The 23461-nt window shown below is 40.4% G+C and overlaps 2 protein-coding genes across 11 annotated transcripts in view; one reads left to right on the plus strand and one right to left on the minus strand.

Annotated features, from left to right (window-relative positions):
- Positions 1-6187, minus strand: mlana (melan-A). Of its 5 annotated transcripts, XM_046067464.1 has the most exons (7): positions 5787-6187; positions 4884-4948; positions 2988-3103; positions 1708-1800; positions 1459-1555; positions 1060-1167; positions 1-307 (listed from the first exon to the last, which is right to left on the minus strand). In XM_046067464.1, the coding sequence occupies exons 4-7, from the start codon at positions 1794-1796 to the stop codon at positions 239-241; spliced, it is 363 nt and encodes a 120-aa protein (XP_045923420.1). In that variant the 5' UTR covers positions 1797-1800; positions 2988-3103; positions 4884-4948; positions 5787-6187; the 3' UTR covers positions 1-238. The 5 variants fall into 5 exon arrangements, with proteins under 5 accessions (XP_045923420.1, XP_045923419.1, XP_045923416.1 ...); XM_046067463.1 differs by lacking the exon at positions 5787-6187 and having other exon boundaries at positions 4884-5661; XM_046067460.1 differs by lacking the exons at positions 2988-3103; positions 5787-6187 and having other exon boundaries at positions 1063-1167; positions 4884-5669.
- LOC123982084 (nipped-B-like protein) overlaps positions 5290-23461 on the plus strand; it is a 22754-nt gene continuing 4582 nt past the window's right edge. Inside the window, exons 1-38 of one of the 6 annotated variants that reach the window (XM_046067453.1) lie at positions 5290-5734; positions 7058-7206; positions 7875-8040; positions 8642-8772; positions 11204-11312; positions 11400-11548; positions 12191-12321; positions 12414-12504; positions 12637-13143; positions 13248-14654; positions 14841-14942; positions 15215-15361; positions 16005-16070; positions 16160-16249; positions 16324-16424; positions 16550-16636; positions 16767-16998; positions 17224-17369; positions 17451-17531; positions 17642-17742; positions 17852-17981; positions 18078-18160; positions 18278-18410; positions 18523-18666; positions 18764-18850; positions 19111-19328; positions 19429-19525; positions 19619-19717; positions 19868-20014; positions 20652-20786; positions 20882-20980; positions 21098-21151; positions 21273-21381; positions 21489-21625; positions 22556-22696; positions 22813-22906; positions 23074-23228; positions 23326-23416. In XM_046067453.1, coding sequence (XP_045923409.1) covers positions 7143-7206; positions 7875-8040; positions 8642-8772; positions 11204-11312; positions 11400-11548; positions 12191-12321; positions 12414-12504; positions 12637-13143; positions 13248-14654; positions 14841-14942; positions 15215-15361; positions 16005-16070; positions 16160-16249; positions 16324-16424; positions 16550-16636; positions 16767-16998; positions 17224-17369; positions 17451-17531; positions 17642-17742; positions 17852-17981; positions 18078-18160; positions 18278-18410; positions 18523-18666; positions 18764-18850; positions 19111-19328; positions 19429-19525; positions 19619-19717; positions 19868-20014; positions 20652-20786; positions 20882-20980; positions 21098-21151; positions 21273-21381; positions 21489-21625; positions 22556-22696; positions 22813-22906; positions 23074-23228; positions 23326-23416 — 6061 coding nt within the window. In that variant the 5' untranslated portion in view covers positions 5290-5734; positions 7058-7142. Of the gene's footprint in view, positions 5735-5796; positions 5996-7057; positions 7207-7874; positions 8041-8641; positions 8773-11203; positions 11313-11399; positions 11549-12190; positions 12322-12413; positions 12505-12636; positions 13144-13247; positions 14655-14840; positions 14943-15214; positions 15362-16004; positions 16071-16159; positions 16250-16323; positions 16425-16549; positions 16637-16766; positions 16999-17223; positions 17370-17450; positions 17532-17641; positions 17743-17851; positions 17982-18077; positions 18161-18277; positions 18411-18522; positions 18667-18763; positions 18851-19110; positions 19329-19428; positions 19526-19618; positions 19718-19867; positions 20015-20651; positions 20787-20881; positions 20981-21097; positions 21152-21272; positions 21382-21488; positions 21626-22555; positions 22697-22812; positions 22907-23073; positions 23229-23325; positions 23417-23461 lie in introns of those variants that run through there. The other 5 variants (XM_046067454.1, XM_046067457.1, XM_046067452.1 and 2 more) reach the window with 5 other exon arrangements.

Here is a 23461-nt window from a genome sequence, read left to right on the forward strand (position 1 = left end):
TTGTGAAATCATTTTTACTTTATTGAAACAACCCCAGTATATACATTGTGTTCGTTCATGTGAATAATTTTAAACAGTGAGGGATACAATTGTTTTACCTTTTGGTATATCTAGCTACGAAACAAAAGGAACCATATTGACAGTGACATCAGATTACATATAAGACAACAGATACAGTTTTGTTGTCCAGTATTTTCCTTTCTTCTTCAGATATCTGTCCATCTTCTACAGAAGTCCTTTAGGGGGAATAGGGAGGAGGCAGCTGTCCAGAGGAAACCTTTTCATAGGCTGGAGGAGCATTGGGAATCTGGAGAAGAATGCAACAAATGCATCCAAATGATACAGCTGAAAATGTGAAGAAAGGTTTCCACACTCTTGACAGGGTCATATTTTTTCACTGAACATATATTGTGTTTATACAATATTGAATATTTAAATCGATGTTGCCTTTTTTAATGGCTATATCATATCAAATGCTACATTTTACACATCATATCTGGAAACTTAATGCACTTTCTAGGCTCAACAGTGGGTCCAATGTGGTTAAAATGCTATTTTCTCCTCTATAACTCTGGTAACAGCTGCTGTAGAAAAAGATGGGAATTATTAAAGAACATTTTGCTCTTTCATCTTCAACTCATGAGAGGGTGCTGATCTGATCCTCCTCCCTTGACTTTTCCCCCACATGCATGGATACACATACCACCCTTGGGAATGAAACATTATTAATACCTACCCCAAGTCTGGTGACACAATAATCTCTCCTTCAGGCACCCATTGCATCAGCTTCACATGCTCTACGCTGCTCAGAGCCTGGAGGCTTTGTAATAAACAAGTCCACCCTCTGTTATGGACTTTAGGTTGTAGAGAGTTTAAGTCTGCCAACCAACTTACTGTTGATTGGTTATGTATTCAAAATGACAGATGTGTTTACATTGGCAAACAATAATACCTTTACTTCCTATGTGTCCAGCTGTTTAATATTTCTCCATTTCCTGACTAAAAATACTTGATTTAGGGACAGATAATGGAAAGCCAGGGTAACTGCCTGTCCCTCACCACGGGTAGGAAACTGCCAAAATCAGTTAGAGCCATCTTGTTATCTGCTGATGGTCCTGCCTCTGAGTACTGGCCTCTTGTGAAACCTGGTGAACCCGATCGAGGGTTCTGCAGAGGAGAGAAAATGTGTGAAGAATAATGTGAAAACGGGAAGAAATAAGGACAAGGTGATAAATTTGGGGAAAGCAAGAAATGCAGCATGAAAAGAAATTCAACAAGGAACACGGATCTTTGAAAGAAGTTGTAAATCAGTTTTAGCATCTTAATTTTCACATGAATTTACCTTATTGTATCAATTTGATTGACCCATCAAATGAAGGGTGGAAATTGCTTCTATTAATTAGAATAACACAAAACTCCTAACTAAGTATAAAATGTGAGCTAATACTTTGGGCTCACCCTGATTATTTTGTAGCCACTCCTCTTCTTGAAGTACCAGCAGCCCAGGATGAGGAGAGCTGCCAGGATGACCACCAGAAGAATTATGCCCACTGCCCTGTGGCGTACAACACAATTCACATAGAGACAGAACATTTTTTAGTTTATGCTTTATCTATTAACTTTGGCACATCCATTTTATAGTATTCACCACAATATACAGAATACAAAATGCTCCAGAACAAGCATCGGTCACTGAAATCCTCATACTCCTCTGCTCTGATGTATCCTCGTCTGCTGCTGGCAAAATAAATGTTGAAGTCTCCACGAGGCATTCCGTCTGTACGATTACACCACATCCAGCTGAAAGTCAGCAGAAAATCACATAAACTGTGCAAGTACAATGTAGTGACATAGTGACTAACTATTTCTAACAGCTTGGAATCATACTCCTTTTTATCATGTAAATAAAGGTAGGTCTTGGCCTATATAATGATAAAAACTAGACATCACTATCACAAGGATGCATGTAGCCTACATGGTTATCAGCATCCAAGCAGGACACAGTCAGTCTAGTCAAGCTTAACCACTGAAGCTGTGCATGTTATATTGTTATATATTTGTTATATAATATAGTGTTAATATAATATTTTTTCATTGTCTTCATTGTAAGCCTATCTCATTAAGATTAATGAATGGAAAAGTTAAAATTTTATGAAAATGTATCATATTTAGTAATTATTAATTAATGGATTTTTTTATGTAAAAGCGTCAACCATTTTTACATAATAGAAATGGATAATCTCTGACTGCTTTCTCCACCCTACTGCTTAGACTGCAAAGTCTTTCTGTAGGAAAATATTTTTTGGGTAACATTTTAATTAGATGAGAGTGCAATGTTTACGCTGACATGTGTCATTTGCTTTTTAGTGACATAAAATAGTTTCTGGGTAGGTATTTGCAGCATTTGCACATTCAGATTAAGTTCAATATGTTCTGCCCCCACTAGCCTACTGCTCAGAAACTAACGCGTGTCCTGCTATATTTTCATCCCTCTCTCACCTGGTATTGGTGCTCTCTCGCCCTGTGTTTAGGCACCAAAGAGTAATCTGATAACTGGCTGACCAATGCTTGCAAATATGTAAAAACATAGACTGTATATGTTTGATAGCGAATATCTATAGCTATAGGCTACAGTATAAGTTTTTTGTCAAAACTTGACTTAGGTTGCATAAAATATGTAAAATATGTAGGCCTACAGAGTAGCCTAAGTATAAAGATCAAGAATCGATCAGTACATAATCTGTTATACGAAGTGGTCATTGTTAGTCATCCTGATGGGAGATAGCATCACTTGTAGTTGCATAATAAGTTGATGCTAAAGCAGTCTGCAGCTATTCCTCCTGATCAGATAATAGCCTGTTTGGAATCCAGCTGTTCATTTAAAGTAGGCGAACTCATTGCACAATAAAAAATATTCTAAAGTACGCCTATAATAGGGCTGCCTCTGCTAGAAAAAAAAAAATAAGACAAACAAACCGCCATCTTACCAAATTGGATAATTCAATTGCAGAGAACAGTTCCTCTGGTTGGGATGCCTTCTCAGAAAGACTGGTTCCTCGGAGCTCTGTGTGATTACCCTCCTCAAATATCTTGCTTCCGTGTGCTTTAGAGCAGAGAGGGGCAGAAAGCCCTCATGACCGTCACGGGTTAGAGGCTCATAGTTAAACCCATTGAAGCAGAGTAATTACCGTGAAACCCCGCGGTCCTGAACGCAACATTATTACCCACTCGTGAAACTACAGGAATCAGCTGCTGGCTTTTCATATCAGTGTTTGTGTGTGGTACTGTTTTTCAAAAATATACTAATCCAAGTTCTACAGTAAATGTATAGAGCTAATACCTTCAACTGAGTAAATAATTTAAAAAGTCTCCCTAAACGCCCAAATTCAATACCATAGCAAGCTACAAGTGCCTTGGAAATATTATGGTTGTTGGCTATAAAATATAGACAAATACCATCAAAATAGACATACTATTATGTCATAAGCTCCTCATCAAGTACTGCACAGCTAAATAACCTTATTCTCTTGAAGGAAGACTGATCAGGCAAGGTGGTTGTCATGGCTGGAAACAGGCACCATCAGAATATATAGGCCAGAAAAAATTTATTTTGAGGTATGAATGAAATGTTTTATATTTTGTTTAGTATCGAATTGTAGGCCCTACCAATTGAATTGTGGTTTCTCAACATGTGATGCATTTTCCCACGGCTAATTTCAGACCACTATGCTAATACAGCTAAACAATGGCTTACAGGGGTTGGGTGGATTGATCACTTCTTTAAAAAGTGTTACAACTGTCCTCTATACCGTCTTTCTTAAAGTGTGTTACAGAGTGCCCTATGCAGTCTCTGCCCATCAATCCTGCACTCCAGAGTTACCACCATTCATTTGTCAGCACTGTGACTAGTGCATGAACTGGTGCCAGCACTCCCCATTTACATGCTGTTCCCAAGTTGGTGTGTGTAGTGGCCCCCAATCTTTTTCATACTCAGTCTCTGCTGGTGGAGAGGGCAGAAAGGTGTACGGGCAGCTTGTCTAGTGCTGGTTCGCAAGAAAATGTCCCGGTATGCCAAAGAGTTAAATGTAGATGTGCCGGTACTGCTTACTAATGAGTACTTTCCCATTTCAACCACTGACTGTGACTCTGATTTAGAATATACACACTTACACACTCTTATACCCCCCCCCCCCCCCCCCCCCCCCCCCACACACACACACAAACATACAAACATTTACACATTTACACACACACACACACACACACACACACACACACACACACACACCTGAGTCAATTAGACATAGTCTGTTAAAGAGAGAGAGAAACATTGTTCTTATATTTTACTAAACATGTTTTTGAAGCATAATACATAGTGTGGCATTCATTTTTGCTTCTTATGTCTAATTGTTACCATTTACCCCAGCATTTGTTACAACCTAAACCTAAAAAATTCAGTACGTTATAGTTGCTGAAGCAAAAAGTTTATTATATTATTTTGCTTTGAGGCAAAAAGAAATAAATAAATATTCTAAAATGAATGCTTATGATAGTCCTGATCATTACTTACATGCCATGAACAAAGAGTCACCCAGACTGAAAGATAGGGAAGCAGCAAAAAGTTTGCTTTAGTCTGCAAATAATTTTTAATTTGTCTCCACAAGAGGGAGACCAAAACCTGTTTATGAAATTGAAAAAGCTGATCCCAGCAGGCCTAGACGTTGATCTATTATGCACTCTGAATTAGTATGTTTTCAAATGGCTCGCGTGTTTTTGCACTTTTTCTTTTCACAATCCTGAATAGTTTAGAGCATGTGAGGAAACTTGAGACAAAGACTTTGGTTAATGCTGTGTACGTTTTCTTTTTAGTGGGAAGCAGTCACCTGTTTAGCTGGTTGTTGACGTGTTTACTGTGATGACAAGGCCACACAAGTGAAGTGAATGCCACCTGATAAAAAAAACAAAACATAAAATTTAGGCAATTGGGCCTAACGTTACTAGATCCCACTGTAAGGGAAGCATAATGTCAGGAATAGTGTTTTAGTTCTGTTAGTCAAAGCTTTAAAGTACGGTAATCGCAGACCAATATGATGCTAAACCCCATGAATACTCTTTAATCATTACTGGATTTAATTATTTCCCTGTATAAATACTTGATTTTTTTTTGTTGGCAAACCACCACCGTAATATTATTTAAGGATCCTGGGAGGTCCCCGCTGATTATCAATGGCCGATTATGTCCGTATAGTAGGGTCTTCAACGTTAGTTAGCCTGACTCCCAACCGGTTGAGGGAGTTCTTGCTTTTACCGGTTCTTCCGGTCGGCATTTTGAAAGAGATAGAGGGTTAGGGGGGTTGCAACTGTGGATCCCCCCTTTCTCTGTTCCCCGGTTGTTGTTCCTTCGACAATTAGCCGCTACCCGCTAATTACCCCCTGTATCTGAAGGGGAAAAATCGTCATCTGATAAGGCCGACTTCAGGGGATGCTATTCGCCTCCCAGCAGACATGTTCGCCGTGAGAAAGAAGAAACCCCCCCAGTCCTCCCGACGGGAATCACTGCCGTTGTGTTAGCTGTTACTCGGAGGAGCTGTTTGAACGGTGGGACGGAGAGGGAGCTAGAGACTCTTCTCCAGCTCCAGCTGCCATCCTACTCCTGCTCCTGCTCCTGCTCCTGCTCCTCCCCCTCCTCCTCCTCCTCCACCAGAACCACTTCTCTTTCTCATCACATCCAGAGGTAAATAAGCCAGATTCAACGATAACAACATTTTTTCCGGACAAATAGTTACCCCCCCTTGAGTGTTTTAGCTTTAACAGACACATCAGGCAGCCGCTGGGAACCGTTAACGGGATCAGCCAAGGGGATCATTCTGATTTGTGATGAGGTCTTTGCTTTGTACCCCTGCTTCCCTGGCGTCGGGTCGGGGTTACGCTTCCTTAGGCAAGTCCGAGGTCCACTTTTTGAGCTAGAGATGCGTCGATGAAGGCCATAGCAAGTGTGAGTTGAAGATCTAAACCCATACACGACCCGTGTTATAAAAAGAGCGACACAGAGTAGGCAACCCACAGCTAGCTAGGTTTGATGCACTCCCGGCGGTGCTAGCTTAGGCAAGTTACAGATACCTTCCCAGTTAGCCTACGTTAGCTAACTTACATCCCCAGTTGGTGCTAGCCGGATAACCCCGAGTTGATTTTAGTCACTTTTACAGACGTCGTTATGCTGCTCTTACTCGTAGCAAGCGAATGCCACCCCAAAATAATAATATGTGAGTAATAATACAGTCACATCTGGTATTAAGACAAGCTAACGACGCTGGTAAGTTATGGGTTTGGACAGCCCCGGAAACCTTAACACTGTAACAAAAGAGATAATTTGAGACATGACGTTAACTACAAGGTTTTGTAAATTGCCTTCGTCTTTTGTTTAGTTTAACGTTAGTAGGTTTCAGCTGCGAATATGAATATAAAAAACGCAGACACGCTGACGTTTGTTTAGAGATACATAGAGAGACACACAGAGATACGGAATCGTTGAAACTTTTTGTCATCAACGTTAAATCTATCATAGATTTGTCACCACCCGAGTCCACTTGCAATGACTTACTGCGTTCGTATGAGAGCTAAAATTGTTAATAGTTTGTATGTTTGTGCAGCAATTGCATGTTCGACTTGAGCAGGGTTTAAATACCACAGCTAACCTTCCTCACTGAAAGTGTGTGTTTATAGAGGAAAAAACGAACAGGGAACAAGCACGTTTGGACACCAGAAGGTGTTAAAAATCAATAACTTATAAAGACATGCCCAGGCTTGCTGTAAGGCCGGTATAAACTGTCTACGTCAGAGGTGCAGTTATGTTGGCAGTGTAATAATGCACACTCATGAACTGACACATTTTTAAATCCCCAACCCAGAGGAAGCACACTGTAGTTAGATTGAAACTCTTGGCTATTTCTCAATACTCATAATCCTAACAGGAACAGTGCTGCTTGTAATGGCATCAAACTTTGTTGCCAGTGAACATCTTGTCTCTCTGTTGCCACTTTTTTTGTTGTCTCTGCAGCATTTTGGAGATGTGAGGAATAGGAAGAGTTTGGTGATACTGAGCAGCCTGTGCATTGACACGACCTCTTGACCTCATCTTCAGCATGAATGGTGATATGCCTCATGTTCCCATCACTACTCTCGCTGGAATTGCTAGCCTGACAGACTGTAAGTTCAACATCATCTCTCTAATACTGTTCACACAGCCTAAACACAAACAGGGCAGACTGAGGTAAAGTGGCTTATATTTCTGAAGATGAGAAGTTGTAGGCGCAAAGATCCCAAACCTGTTTTGATGAAAGCAAAAATGAATAACTGTTAAAACAATGTAACATCAAACATTTCACAAAGATGTGATTTACTGCAGAACTACTGTATTGGATTGCATTAGATTGTGAAAGTAATAAAGGGGTAACTTAATAAACATAGAGCTTGATGGATCTTTCTTCACTCTTATGTTAACATACTTTTAAGGTCTTTTGATAAAAAGATAGACAGCATGTTTATTATATTATTATAGCATTTAAAATAAATCATGAAAGAGCTGGCATGTATTCAGAGGCCGTCAGTATGTTTATTCTGATTAGAAAAAATGAAATCTAATAAATGTATTCTGAGTTTAGATTAATTTATTTAATTTCACCTGAAAATTTACATGTAAAATATATCAAGCTCAAGTGAACATATCTTAAAATGTACATTGTCTGTGCGCCAGATGCATGTTTTCCAATTTTAAATCCTTATATACTCGAATATTTTCTCATACTGAGCTTTTCCAAAACAGTTTTATCATTTTCCAGCCAACCTAACTTGTCTTTCCATCATCATCCTTTTAGTGTTGAACCAGCTGCCCTTACCTTCTCCTCTCCCTGCCACCACCGCTAAGAGTCTGCTCTACAATGGAAGGATCTCCGAAGAGGTCAGCAGCCTGCTGGGGTGTCGGGATGAGAATCTGGTGACTCAGCTGGCACAAAGCCTTAACCAGGTCTCCACTGAACACATGTAAGTACCACTCACCCATCTTTTACACCTCACTGACAGTTAAAAAGAGAATTCAAATGTAAAAATAAAAAGCTAGATGAAATAGAGGCTTGCCAGTAGTGACTAGCAGGTTTGTAGAGGTGGCTAATTCTAAAATTTGTTTAGAATTAGGGAAGAAATTGTTGTCGCCTGGAGGAGATCACGCTTGTGGTGGTGTGTGTTTATCTGTCCGCAGCTAATCTAGCATACTACTGGACCCATCACCCTAATATTTTTGTACACATTGCACTTTACTGAGTGCACTCTTGTAGTTGTTAAGTTGATTTTGTTGTCAGCTGTGGTAGTGCGAATGCATTAAAAAGTGTTGTTTCACTATTTACTTTAATAGTGAAGTTAGGCATTGCTGGTTCAATTACAATGACCACATTACAGTCACTGTTTTTCTAAATGGGTCAGCTAATGCTCTGGGTTGTCAGAAACATGAAGGGCTAGTCTAAACTGCACAGAAAATGATCATTGACATCGGAAGGAATGAAAATGCATTAGTCAAAACTGCATTTAGGCCAGTGGGCAGCTACTGCCTGGAATATGACTGTGGACTGTACTTTTGTTTGCTTTCCAGAGAGTTGAAGGACAACTTGGGAAATGATGAACCCGAGGGTGACATGCCAATGCTTCTTCAAACTCTGCTGTCCAGGAACCCCAAAATCTTCAGGGACAAAAGTATGCCAACTCAGCACAAGGTTTGGGGTGGTAAGGAGGAGTCATTGAGCCGTTGCTCTAGACTGCAGTTGAGCTCAGTGCATGCTCTTTCACTGGCTGTGCTCTTGGTTTACACTGTAACTAATTTTTCACCTGAGCATTTCTTGGATCAGACGCACTAATTGTGCCTAGCTTCACTACACTAGTGGTTCCCAAACTGGGGGGCAGAGCCAATGTGGCTAGAAAAACGTTGCATGAAACTTAAGTTGAATAGACCTTTTTTTACCTGTCAAACACATTTATAACTAATACTGTTATTATTGCTATAGTGCATTGCAGTAATTAGTGGAATGCTGACATAATTAATGTTACACCTAGTATTTCTTCTGCTGTAACAAGTCAAAGGGTGTTTTTTGGCTTCGAAAAAGGGAGGCATTGCAGAAACAGTTTGGGAACCACGAGCAACATCACCAGTTGCGTTGTTTACTCTTTGACATCACTCAGAGGTCATGTTAGTTAGTTTCTTATCGGTGACTTTTTCTTCATCACAAGAGGTATGGAACAGTACTAACACTAAATACAGATAATGAGCAGTCTGTATGTATTTAGCCTAGCTTAGCTCAAAGACCAAATGTTCATGGTTGGCATCTTAACTTAACGTAACGTAACTTCTAAGCACCCATTGTGGAATTTTTGAGCACCAAAATTTTATTCCATTCACCTCAATCGTTTTGGAGTGGCGGAGGAAATGTGACAGACAGATATCTTAAAACCTAGTCAAATAAGGCCAAAGCTATCACCACAGCTAGGTGCCATTATTGGTAAGCGAGAAAGTATGTTTTTATTGTCTTTTGGTAACAAAGAGATGAAATCTTTTATTAATCTCTTTGTCTCTTTTAAAATCTCCTTGGGTGGGAATAAAGCATCTTGAACAGTTTCACCTAGTATGGTAAACACAGCTTGTTAGATAATGTGTAATTAGAAGTCACAACTAATGGTTTATAGTTTTCACCTATTTATAGCACATGTGATATTTAACAACAGACATATTATTACAAAATATATTTAACATGAATCCCATACAAAGTTCTTAAAGGCTTAGCTGTGTTAGCTACGTTGCCATATTTGCCATAAACACTTGCATATTTGTCTTCAAACCTTTGTTAAGGTAAGCCTTGTAGTTTTATGAGGAGTCGCACTAGCCTGCAATTACAGGTAATTATAAGTATGTTGTATACTGAATCATTATTTGTGCCATATTGGGGAAAAAAAGAGAGAGAAAATCTTTGTGCAGCGTGTGTGCTGCAGAGCTACAGTTGTTGGCAACTGCAAGATGAACATTAGTCAAAAAAAATAAACCACAAGCGTTTGTGGTAGCGACGACCGCACACTCATCTCATTTTAAGATATATTTTCAAGAATCTTTCAACAATGATGCACGGGCCTGTTGAAGTTCAGAGCGAAACATGTTGCTGTTATGATTATTTGTGCCATTTTAGCCAGCAGTAGGAACTTAGTGCTTATGATCCAAAAGATGAGCTCAATGTGTTCTTGTCACCAGACAGGATTTACATAACTTTTTGCCCTCACCATTCTCCTGCAGCTTTAACCTCCTCCTTCATCACTCTGAATAATACATTTTATTTTTAGAATGATAAACAAGTATACATGATTAAGCTTGAAATACAGAAACAGTAGTTTGGGCATTGTGGAGTACCTCGCAATATATATATATATATATATATATATATATATATATATATATATATATATATATATAGTTATCATATTATTGTTACTATTATCATATTAATTTCATACATCATAATACTGTAATTATACATACATTACAGTGTATATACTGTGACTGAGATTCAGAGTACTTTTTTACAAATATACACTCAGTTACCAGTTCATTATGTAACTATGTAATACATAATGCAAGCCATTACCGTGTCTTTTAATGTTCAGTTTTTGTTGGCAATGATCTTGATTCAACTATATGGTAATTTTTGTGGCTGCACATAGTAGTGGTGTTGTATTGGACAGCATTATTTTGAATTCTGATGTTTCATCAACCCCCATTTACAGTTTATAGTACAAGAATCAGGGGGACTAATTAGGAGACATGCCTCTCAATATAATGCAAGCATCCTAACCCTAACACCACCACTAACCATGGCTTCAAAATAAGATTATTATAGGATTGTAGTTTAGTGGTTGTACCCAGTATTGATATTGAGTAGATAGTGTTTAGTTTAGCTGGAGACTGCTATACACTAGCGTTGTTATTCTTTTCCACTTTCACTTTTGAATATTTTGTTTAACCTGAGCTAGGTTTTTCAATAAGTGTAGATGTTATCTGATATGAAAACCTATATTATTGAGTTTCCATTTCTGATGTACATAGGAGAGTTATGTGTATGTTCAGCTCCCTGTTTGTATGACCTTAATTAGAGATTTTTTAATACTTATCTCTTAGGTGTAATGCAGCAGCCATTGATGCAACAGTACAAGATAACTCAAAATCAGGTGCATGGGAGTCCAGGATCAAACTATCAGCAAACCGCTGTCCCTCAAAGCCCCTCTGGGTAAGGCAATGCCAGCATACTGTCAACTATGATGAAGAAGCAGGAGTATCTGTACTTCCACTAAGATTGTTTCTTCCTCCTTCACAGATGCTTTACATCCCCACAGTCTGGATCAGGTACTCGGTTCGTACCCCAGCAGAACAGCCCTATACCTAGTCCCTATACACCTCAGAGCCCTGCAGACTACATGCAGTACAATCCACCCAGTTATTCTCAACACCAACAGACTCAGCAAGGTGAGTACAAATTTAAGTCAAGCAAAATGTGTCATTAGCAGTCTGCCATGACTGTGCTAAACTTTTATTATTGAGGAATAACAAAGAAGAGTTCTTTAATCATCATTTTGTGTGCATTTGTAGTTTTGCTGGCTTAAAATAAAACATGGTGGACAATATTCAGCAAAACAAGTACTGTGTAGTGATTGTTGCGTGTTTGCCATCTTGATTAATGGGTTACTCAAGCATTTTGCCTAAAACAGGAAGCCTTCCACAAGGGACTACATGCTGTACAGTCCACATGTCTCTGAAAGGGGAACACACAATGTTCCCTCACAGAACATCAGATAATCAAATTCCTCCCACTGATATTTAGAGGAAAACAATTATTCTTTCTTCAAATGACACCACCTTCATGGTGTTTCAGATAAATGTTGCTGGCTGCAAGCGATTTGCTCAAACACTCCTTTAACTTTACTAACTTTTATACATGCTTAAGTGGCGAGGAGCATGTTGATAGGTTGACACACACTTACTGTAACATGGCAAAAACTCCAGCTGTCTATTAAAGTGGAAAAGAATGTATCTGTCCCTCAGGTAGATGTGAGGCATTGCCCATAAAAAATAATTTAACTGGATATTTGCCTTCGCTCTGTGTATTAGTTTCTAGCGGCGTGAGAAATATCCATGACAGCAAGGTCTCTGGGCTGCTATCAAGTAATTCATCAAATCACAATGTGAGACTAGGCTCAGATGAAGACTACATGAACATGGCCGACAGACTGGGAAATGAGGTAATGCAGAGAATCAAGATATCCTGAACAGGACCTCAGCAGATGCTGACTGTTAAATGCAACGATTAATGTCGATTAATGTGTTCCAACAGGAGAATGAACCCTCCATGAGGGCTGTGGCATTTCCAGTTAAATCACCACAGTCTGTGTGTTCCCCTGCTGGGAGTGAAGAGACTGCAAAAAGTATGCTGCCTTAGCAACAAGTCAATTCTTCTTGAGTTTGTGGATAAACAATAATGCACCATTGTACAATTAATTCTTTGCCAGTGCTTGTTCTAAGGTGCTCACTTTTCCTTGAATTTGTTTGTGTTTTAGCAGTGTTCAGGCCTCCCCTTATTATGCAGTCACCTCCACCCGATGTGCCACCAGGTGCAGCACCTGACCTGCTCCTCACTTCTGCTGACCGCAAAAAGAAGCAGAAAGAAATGAGCAGAGAAGAAAATGAACAGGTGGACAAAAATGCCTTGTATGGCATTGTTAGTTCTCCATCAAAAGATTCTGCCAGACTGACTTTAAAACTGTCCCGAGTGAAGAGTCCAGACGTGGATCAATCACATATCAGCTCAGACCATGAAACTGATTTGATGAATAATAATAACAATCAATTGTCAAGGAGTGCCCAGGACTTGTCAAACAAGTTAGGTGCTGAGGAGCAGGCAAGCTGTCAGCAGGTTCCTGTTCGGCCAAACACCAAGGACTCTGGAGTCGTCAGTGGGCTTGTGTTTGATGATGCTGAAATAGAGACACTTGCGGAGATTGAGAGAATAGAACGCGAGACGGCCAGTGAGAGAGAGCGGTGGTCTAAAGAAGTCCAGGATAAAGGTATTGTGTGTCTGCCTTTGCCCTGTGCCTTTGTGCAGTTACTTTCATGACCTCGGTTAGTTTGTATTTGGAGAAGATCCAATTTGTGTGTTTCTTTATTGCAGATAAGCCACTGAAGAAACGGAAGCAAGACTCGTATCCTCAGGAATCCGGAGGTGATTCAGGTGACGGACCTACGGTACAAGGGGGCAACACTGACACCATGTTGACACCCAAGAAGACGAATGCTGCAAGTAACGGTGCCAGTCGGCCTGCTTTGATGGTCAGTATTGATCTGCAGCAAGCTGGCAGGCTGATAAGACAGCCTGTAGTGGTCTTGGAAGCACAGCAGTTGTGTGAGGACCACCTTCGGCGCATAAAGTCAAAGACTGATGAAAAGGTAGATAAAGTTGTTGAAAACAGACCTGGGATCATCAAACAGCATGCAGACAACCCCAGGAAGCCTGGCTCAGATGGGGGACAACCAGAAACCCCTAAACAGAAGCAGGAAAGTCGGCGCGAATCCAAACACAGACATGATGGCAAAACTGACAGCGGCAAGGGACACTCAGATGACAGACAGCCAGACACACCACGGCAGAAACAGGATAGGCATTCGGACTCGTGCCGCAAAGAGGAAAAGAACCACAACAGTCACCGATCCCATGTCAGCCAACCTAAGACTCCGAAAACCATGAGCAAGGTGGAGCGTAACTCCAGACTTGGAAAAAACAAAGTAAGGGACAGAGATAGGGATAAGGACAGAGATAAAGATAAAGACAAAGATAAAGACAAAGATAAAGACAAAGATAGAGATAGAGACAGAGATAGAGATAGAGATAGAGACAGAGACAGAGACAGAGACAGAGACAGAGATAGAGATAGAGATAGAGACAGAGACAGAGACAGAGACAGAGACAGAGACAGAGACAGAGACAAAGATAAAGATAAAGATAAAGATAAAGATAAAGATAGAGACAGAGAAAAGAAACACAAGACTTTGTCAAGAGAAAACAGCAACAGACCCTCTCCTGACCAGCATACTAAAACTGACATCCCTAGAGTGAAGCAAGATGGAAGCAGAAAATCCACTGACCTCAACGGTCGACAGAAGACAGAAAGTTACAGCCTTCAAAATGCCCAAAATAAGGAAGAGAGGAAAAGTGGGGATGGCAGAGTTAGCTGCCAAGCTCGAGACAAACTGCAGTCTTTCGAGGCAAAACCTAGTGAGTTCCCCTCATACCTACTGGGTGGCAAGTCAGGAAGTCTGAAGAACTTTGTGATTCCTAAATTGAAACGGGATGGGAAAGAAAAAGATCCCCAACTTCCAGCTAAATTGAAAGAGAGCTGGAACGAGCCCCTGGTCAGGCTAGAGAGAGTGTCATTGGTTGAGAGCCTAAACAAAGGTGCTAAGCCTGTTGTTGTGCTTAAGAAACTCAGTACTGATGAGGTAAGAAGGATCATTAAAGAAAGCAGGAATGCACACGGCTTCAGATCCAGGAACTCATCCACCTTTGACAAATCAAAGAGAGGTATGATTTACTTTGTTTATTAAATATGTACGCACAACTGTACGGGGTGAATTGTTTATTTACTTTAAACCACTGTCCAAGGAATCATTATTATCACAGCATTAATGAATTGCAGATTGTATCTTCTTTTGTAGTGTACTGTAGTGTATTCTGCGCTGAAAACTCACTCACCTCGTGTGCCTGCAGAGATTTCAATTTGTGAGAAGACAAACAAGCGACGGCACAGTGAGATCAGTAAGAGATCCAAGTATGCTGAGGTGGACTCCGATGAAGATGATTACTCTGATGGTGATGACTCTGACAATGAGTGTCAGTATTAAACCTAAAAAGAATTCAGTGTTTGTACATACACAACAGTACTATAAAATCTGTCATAAAAATGATGCAGTCTCCACTTTTGACAGAATATTGTTTTACAATGCAGTAATCCTTAACATGAAAAAATATGTCTCCCCAAATATTTTATATTTTTATATTAAATTGTATTTACTTATCAAAGCAATGTTTTGTGCTTAAAGTGCTGTATTTTCTTACTTATCGTTTTTCGGTTATTGTTACAGCTGCAGGGAAAAGGTATAAGAAAGATCACGACAAGACATGGAAGCATGAAGAGACGAGAGGCAATGCTCGCCAGGGGTACAGTAGCCGTCATCGTGAATTCCCAGATGATTCAGATGAAGGCTCTCCACCACCAAGCCTGAGTGATGGTGAGTCTTTTTGTATAGGTCTGCCTGTGGTCATAGGCAAAAAACCCCAAACTTTATTAGTCCTGTTTGAGGAAATTTAATTTTTTCTGTTATTATTATTATACACATCCGAAATAGACACACATGCAAAACTGGACCTTTACACATAAAGTGATGTCAGAGCAAGGGCGCTGCCATGTAGTCAGACGACCAGAGCAGTTAGGGGTTCAGGGCCTTGCTCAAGGGCACTTTCAGCAGTGCCCAGAAGGTAAACTCTCAAGCTACTAGTCCCCACTCTGTACGACTGGTTCATGCTGGATTTGATCAGCCAAGTCCCCACGGACTAAGCTACTGATGCCGCCATACACAAGGTTGTAGATAAAGTTGAGAGTGTTTTTATTTTTTTTGTCTCTAACAACGCAAATTTCTTTCTATCTCATTTAATTACCTTAGACAATAGAACAGTAGTAGTGTCAGACGATGCAAATTGTGATTCTTGTCTGTGATGGCTGTCATTAAAATTATTGCCATTTGAAACCAGTGATCAGCTGGGCGTATTGCCTGGATAGTTGAATTACTACTCCCAAGTCTTTCTCTATTAAATATTCAGTGCTTGCTGCTGTCAAGGATTTGATTCATGTTATTGTTGACTTTTTTTTTTCAGTTGCCAGAAAATTAAAGAAAAAGGAGAAACACAAAAGCAGGAAGGATTCCAAGCTGACACCAGAAGGTGCTGTTTTACCAGTTATTTTATAATATTAATGATTTTTACATATTTGCATACTTTTATTAATCGATTTGTTTACATTTGCTTAACAGAAAAGATGGACTCCTCCGCATTTAAGAGATTCACGGCCAGTTTGGACAACATTCTTGAGAGCCTTGAGGACGTGGACCTCACTGCCACAGGTACACATCAAGTTCTCCTCATCATTTGTTGAGCTGAAAAATGTTCAACATTATAACTTTGTGCCCTCAAACAGATGATGACGAGATACCTGAAGAGCTCTTGCTTGGAAAGCACCAGTTGAGCGAGCTAGGCAGTGATTCTGCTAAGATTAAAGCTATGGGCATCTTTAACAAGGTAAGAGGAGTATGTTTGTGCACTGTCACATGGTTACGCTCCGGCTTGATATTTAGCTGTTGTAAAGACCAGCAAGTCACAGCTGCGTTGTTGTGAAAGTAACCAATCATTTGTTTGATCCATAGTGTTCATCTGATAAACTTGTGAAAATGTTGAATATCCTGGAGAAGAACATTCAGGACAGCGTTAAACTTTCCACGTTAATGAATCATGTAAGTTGTCAGCCTGATATTGTTTTTCTAGCTGTGGGAGTGATAGCGTTTTTATCACATTTTTCTTTGTCTCAAGTTTTGTCCTTTGTTTTATTTTTATTGGTAGTTTAATTGTTTTCAAAATTTGTAGGGTAATGATTCCATGGACGAGGAGCGGCTGTGGCGTGACCTTATCATGGAGCGGGTGACAAAGTCAGCTGATGCCTGTCTGACGGCACTCAACATCATGACATCTCCGTGCATGCCCAAAGCTGTTTATATAGAGGATGTGATTGAGAGGGTGTTGCAGTTCACCAAGTACCATCTGCAAAACTCCTTGTACCCTCAGTATGACCCGGCCTACAGAGTGGATCACCACGGAGGTCAGCACAGTTTTCTTCTCTTAAGTTTTTCTTCAAATATTTATTTATATTATTGGCTGATCCAAGTTGGATTTTTTTTAGAACAGATTGTGGCTTAAATTATCTTTTCACTTATGTAAGAAATAGCACAAAAATTACCTGCAGCCTTAGTGTTTTGCTGCTGATGTTTAAAGTGGTTTACACTTTTTTTCACATCTAATTTTCCCATAATTTTCTTCACCTAAGTGCATACTTCAAAGTCCAAGAGAGCAAAGTCTTCCACCCATAAACAGAAGGTGGTCGTCACGCTCTACAGCAAAGTGTGTGATATTGTGACCAACATCTCAGAGCTCCTGGAGATCCAGCTGCTAACCGACACCACGATTCTCCAGGTGAGACTCCTAATCTGGTCTGACATAATTCAAACCTTTGACTCTTGAGCATACCTGATTGCTTTTGTGCCCGACTTTTAGGTGTCCACCTTGGGTATTACGCCATTTTTTGTTGAAAATGTCAGTGAACTGCAGCTATGTGCCATCACACTGGTGACAGCGGTAAGTTTGCTATGGCAAGAAGTTTAGTATTATTGTAGTTCATTTTACTATGGCTTCAGATTGTGTCTTTTATTTTTTAATTTAGTGCTTTGCATTTAACTCTTCCTTAGGTGTTCACTCGTTATGAGAAACACAGGCAGCTCATTCTTGAAGAGATCTTCACCTCCATGGCTAGACTTCCTACTAGTAAACGCAGCCTCAGAAACTTTAGGTAAGTATGTCTCGAGTGAATATTTGCTCAATAAAATTACATGAATGAAGGCATTGATCATTGAAGTCCTCTGCGCGGCTCAAGGATGCTTATGTCTCATACTCCCCAGGCTAAACAGCAGTGATTCAGATGGAGGACCCGTGTATGTCCAGATGGTCACAGCACTGGTTCTGCAGCTCATCCAGTGTGTGGTAAACCTTCCCTCAGAGAGGGACACAGAGGGTGAACATAAAAAGAAGGTAACTGCCAAGGTTTAACAGATATTTAAATCATATGTATCTGAAAACATGTTTAGATTGAGAAATTGTTTGACATACTGGTTACTTTTTTTATAGGTGGATAAAGAAGTTCTCATCACAAATTCATATGAAACTGCTATGAGGACAGCTCAGAACTTTCTGTCAGTGTTTCTCAAGAAGTAAGTCATTATTCCTGCACATTGTCCTTCCACAGTATACCAGCTTCAGGCTTTCATATTAACTGGCTCACTGTTCAAAAATATATTATAAAAATGCTTGTATTCTGTATGTTTCAGGTGTGGCAGTAAGCAGGGGGAGGAGGACTACAGGCCTCTGTTTGAGAACTTTGTTCATGACCTGCTGTCTGCTGTCAACAGACCTGAGTGGCCTGCAGTTGAACTGCTACTCAGTTTACTGGGCCGGCTGTTGGTAAGTGGCATCATTTACTTAAAAGGTGTCATCACTCATTACCTGTCCAGTAGAAACTAAAAAGATGTTGTTGTTTTTTTGTGACATCTGTCCCCCCCCTTTTGTGCTCCAGGTGCACCAGTTCAGTAACAAGCAGACAGAAATGGCGCTCAGGGTTGCATCGCTTGACTACCTTGGAACGGTCGCCTCCCGCCTGCGTAAAGACGCTGTCACTAGCAAGCTGGACCAAAAGGCTATTGACCGCATCCTTAAACAGGTAGGCTAGATAATTACAGAATTGTTTTAACAGAGATAAATTAACAGTGGTGTTTAACTGCTTTTGAGATGCTCCCTTCTCATTGATCTCATTACAGACTCCAGGCAGTGATGAGATCCAACAACTCCAGAAGGCTTTGCTGGACTACCTAGATGAGAGTGCTGAGACAGATCCCTCCATAGTGGTTTGTTTAATTTTCATACACTAAGCTGTGTGTTTAACAGAAATCATTATGGTCACATTAATGAATCCCTAAGGACAGGATGATCAGTGTTTGCATGCAGTAATATGCAGCCCTTGTACTTATTTGAAGCTCCCAAATGCCTGGTCAGTGGGTTATTGCAGGTTTTTTGATTTAGTATAAAAGAGACTCTGGTTAGACAGGGTTCCTTAGGGTCAAAGTGTTATTATTTCATCACATATGCATACATTTGTTTCATATAGTTTGCCAGGAAGTTTTATATTGCCCAGTGGTTCAGGGACGCTACAAGTGAGGCAGAGAAAGCGATGCGGTCTCAAAATGACAACGACGAGGACACAAGAGGACGACATCATTCCAACGACACCGACTCAATTGAGGAGATTATGCAGAGGGCAGAGACACGAAAGAAATTCCTCCGCAAGGTCATCAAGACTCCACCATCACATTTCAGTTCTCTTAGGTAAATACTGCTTCATTCTGAAGCACTGCACTAATTTCATTCGCTGTTGAACTTGTTCACCTATCCTGGTGTTACACGGTCTTCTGGATCTTTCTTTCAGGTCTGACACAGTAGACTATGAAGACTCCTGCCTGATTGTCCGATATCTAGCCTCTATGAGGCCGTTTGCACAGAGCTTTGATATTTATTTATCACAGGTAAGAGGGTTCATTTAAAATAAACATGAGTAAGCGATTATATTGTGTTGGCTATCACTAACTAACTTTTCTTTTACTGTCTCTATTGTATAGATTCTGAGAGTGCTGGGTGAGAGTGCCATTGCAGTCAGAACTAAAGCCATGAAGTGTTTGTCTGAAGTAGTAGCTGTGGATCCAAGTATTCTGGCACGGGTAAGTAATTTTATTGATTCTAACACGAGATTCTGTTCTAGTGTTGTTGCATTACCAGACAACTATGCCAATTTATCACAGCCAAACTAGCAGCCATAATATTCAGTAATGTTTGTCTGTGCTTGACTGATGTCCCCGTTTGTTTTTCAGTTGGATATGCAGCGTGGGGTTCATTGTCGCCTCATGGACAACTCCACCAGTGTGCGAGAGGCAGCTGTGGAGCTCCTTGGCCGTTTTGTGCTAAGTCGACCAGAGCTCATTGAGCAGTACTATGACATGCTCATTGAAAGGATATTGGTAATTTCCCCTTTCACCATTTTTAAACTGAGGTTCTGTGTCACGCATGTGACAAGTGTAACTATTTTTTCCCAGGTGTCCAGTGTGCTCATGATGGTGCAGCAAATTGTAGAAACATGTTATTTTATCACTATCCCTTACTCTTTTTTGCTTGTCAGTCATGAGTGTATTTATCTTCCATATTTGATTTTTACATTTTCACTGGATACCTGATATTTTCCCATTCATACCAATAAATTACAAAAAAGGCATTTTTATGTTGAGTAGGGCTGCAACTAATGATTATTTTCATTGTCAGTTAATCTGTTGATTATCTTCTTGATTAATCGATTAGTTGTTTAGTCTACAAAATGTCAAAAAATTTTGAAAAATGTGTCGTCCTTAAATGTCTTGTTTCGTCCGCAACCCAAAGATATTCAGTTTACTGTCATAGATGAGTAATGAAACCAGAAAATATTTACATTTAAGAAGCTGGAATCAGTGGATTCTTTAAAAAATGACTCAAACTGATTAATAGATTATCAAAATAGTTGCCGATTAATTTAATAGTTGACAACTCGATTATTTGATTAACCGTTGCAGCTCTAATGTTAAGTCTATAATAAGCTGTCCTTGTACCCATTTTGTCTTTACACAGGACACCGGTATAAGTGTAAGAAAGAGGGTCATTAAGATCTTGAGGGATATTTGTCTGGAGCAGCCGGACTTCCACAAGATCACTGAGATGTGTGTCAAGATGATCCGAAGGGTCAACGATGAAGAGGGGATCAAGGTTTGTGTTTATTTTTATGTGAATGCAACTTACACCGTTTTTAGTGATAGTTTTCAATATTCATTCAATATACATAAACATCTTTTCCCATGCAGAAACTGGTGAATGAGACATTCCAGAAACTCTGGTTCACCCCCACACCCAGCCACGACAAAGATGCCATGACCCGGAAGATCCTGAACATCACAGATGTGGTGCGTACTAACTAGGCTTGTGACAGAAATGCCGGCGCCATCGTTCAAATAAGAAACATTTTGGTGTTTTGACATTGTCATAAACTTCACTCACTTCATGTTTTGATTTCACCCCAGGTGTCGGCGTGTAAAGATACAGGTTATGACTGGTTTGAGCAGCTTCTTCAAAATGTGAGTTGTTGAACTTTCTTGGCTCTTTTGACATCTCAACAGCAGCTTGTGTTTTTTATGAAAGCTGCTGTGTGCATATTTTGTGTAGCATCTTATGTCATTTTGTATGGCGACTATTTAGCTGCTGAAGTCAGAAGAGCAAGCTTCGTACAAACCTGCCAAGAAGGCCTGCGTTCAGCTGGTGGACAATCTGGTGGAACACATACTGAAATATGAGGAGTCTCTTGCAGGTAATGACAAGAAATGTAGTAGTGTAATTGCGTAGAACATTTTTATTGCATTGTTATTGGGTTAAACATTACTTTCCTTTGAGAAATCTTTTGTGTTTGTGTTTCAGACTGTGAGGACAAAGGAGTCAACTCAGGTCGTATGGTAGCATGCATCACCACTCTCTACCTGTTCAGCAAGATCAGAGCACAGTTAATGGTCAAACATGCCATGACTATGCAGCCCTACTTGACCACCAAGTGCAATGTAAGTACAACATCATTTTGTTCAGTATTAATCTATAATCCTCTATTTGCCTGAAAGTATGATAAATCACTTTGTCACGGGACAGAAATGAACAACACCAGCTTTTACATTGTGTTAGAGCACCATCTAGTGGCAGCCCAATAAAAATGTGTTCAGCACGGTCTGTCCCGAAACCTACCCTTGCTGTATTTGCAAGTACTCAAGTGTTTTCCATCATCCGCTTATCCTGCGTACAGGGCCCCCCTCCAGTCGCGGGGGGGCTGGAGGCTTACATTGGGTGAAAGGCAGGGTACACCCTGAACAGCTCACCAATCCATCGCAGGGTAGACAGGGTACACATAGACAAACAACCATTCACAGTCACACCTAAGGACAATTTTAGAGGCACCAATTAACCTACCCTGCATGTCTTTGGATGGAGGGAGGAAGCCGGAGCACCCGGAGAGAACCAACGCAGACACGGGGAGAATGTGCAAACTCCACACAGAAAGGCCGGGGCAACCAGGGTTTGAACCCACGACCTTCTTGCTGTGAGGTGACAGTGCTAACCACTGCACCGCGCCACCCTACTCAAGTGTTTTATGCAATATTATTATTATTATCATCAAGAAGAATGTTAATATTATGGTATAACCATTTGTGGAGGTTCTACCGTAAGTTAATGAATAGTAATAATAATAATATTATTTAAATGTCATAAACTTAAACTTATTAATATCTGCTGATTATTGTCAGTCTAAAAGCAGCCTATAGGCACATTACTGCCAACAGCTGGAATGGTGTGGCACAGTAGGCCGTGTTAAATTTTGGGATAAGTGTGCTTACGCTCTTACCTGCCATCGTGTGAATGCACACTGAAGTGCTCAAGACCTCAAGTTGTTGTCCAGCTCAGCTTTGGACTGTGCGTCTGTCTCTGTGTTGACATTTCAGACTCAGAATGACTTCATGGTGATATGTAACGTGGCAAAGATCCTGGAGCTGGTCGTGCCTCTGATGGAGCAACCGAGTGAGACATTCCTCTCTACCATAGAAGAAGACCTGATGAAGCTCATCATCAAATACGGCATGACGGTCAGTGCAATTTACAGCTTACAGCTTTCACAGCTCAAAAAACATGAACTATGTGGATGTGAAACTACAGCTCTGAGCGTGCAAGGTTTGATTTAAGCATTGTGTCTGCCTCTCAGGTTGTACAACACTGTGTAAGCTGTCTTGGGGCTGTTGTCAACAAGGTCACACACAACTACAAGTTTGTTTGGGCTTGTTTCAATCGTTACTATGGTAAGGCATATGTACTCTAACATACATTTCCTTACACCAGAATTCTTATATACCTTGAAATGGAAAAGGCTGGAAAAATAATCTAAAATACACCAACATTTTAATAACATGCACAAAGGGCTTGTCGTTTTTTTTACTCATTGTCTCGTTTCACATCCATTTTATAGGAGCTCTGGCTAAACTGAAGACACAGCACCAAGAAGACCCCAACAGCTCCACTCTGGCTGCTAACAAACCTACTCTCCTGCGCTCGCTGTTTACTGTCGGAGCTCTCTGTCGACACTTTGATTTTGACCAAGAGGAGTTTAAGGGTGCTAACAAGGTAAACACCAGCAATCAGCTGAAACTGTGCGTGCAGCACTACTGTCAAATCTGTTTTGATTGACTTGCTATCTCCCCCTCCCCTCCGTGTCTCTTAGATTGTCATCAAGGACAAAGTGCTGGAGCTTCTGCTGTACTTCACCACACATGAAGATGAGGAGGTCCAGATCAAGGCCATCATAGGTCTAGGTATAGTGCACCTCACCTTAGACTAACATAAGATGTAATCAGTGT

Source organism: Micropterus dolomieu, linkage group LG13 (assembly GCF_021292245.1).
Source record: "Micropterus dolomieu isolate WLL.071019.BEF.003 ecotype Adirondacks linkage group LG13, ASM2129224v1, whole genome shotgun sequence".
NCBI classification, from domain to species: domain Eukaryota; kingdom Metazoa; phylum Chordata; class Actinopteri; order Centrarchiformes; family Centrarchidae; genus Micropterus; species Micropterus dolomieu.

What these genes read in the sequence shown, in the direction of transcription:
- mlana (XM_046067459.1), bottom strand. Translation starts at nt 4,969, where the DNA reads ATGTTTTGTTTTTTTTATCAGGTGGCATTCACTTCACTTGTGTGGCCT. An exon ending in GTCAACAACCAGCTAAACAG is followed by an intron (nt 1,801 to 4,883) that starts GTGACTGCTTCC and finishes GCTGACTTTCAG; the next exon opens with CTGGATGTGGTGTAATCGTA. An exon ending in GTGGCTACAAAATAATCAGG is followed by an intron (nt 1,168 to 1,458) that starts GTGAGCCCAAAG and finishes TCTCCTCTGCAG; the next exon opens with AACCCTCGATCGGGTTCACC.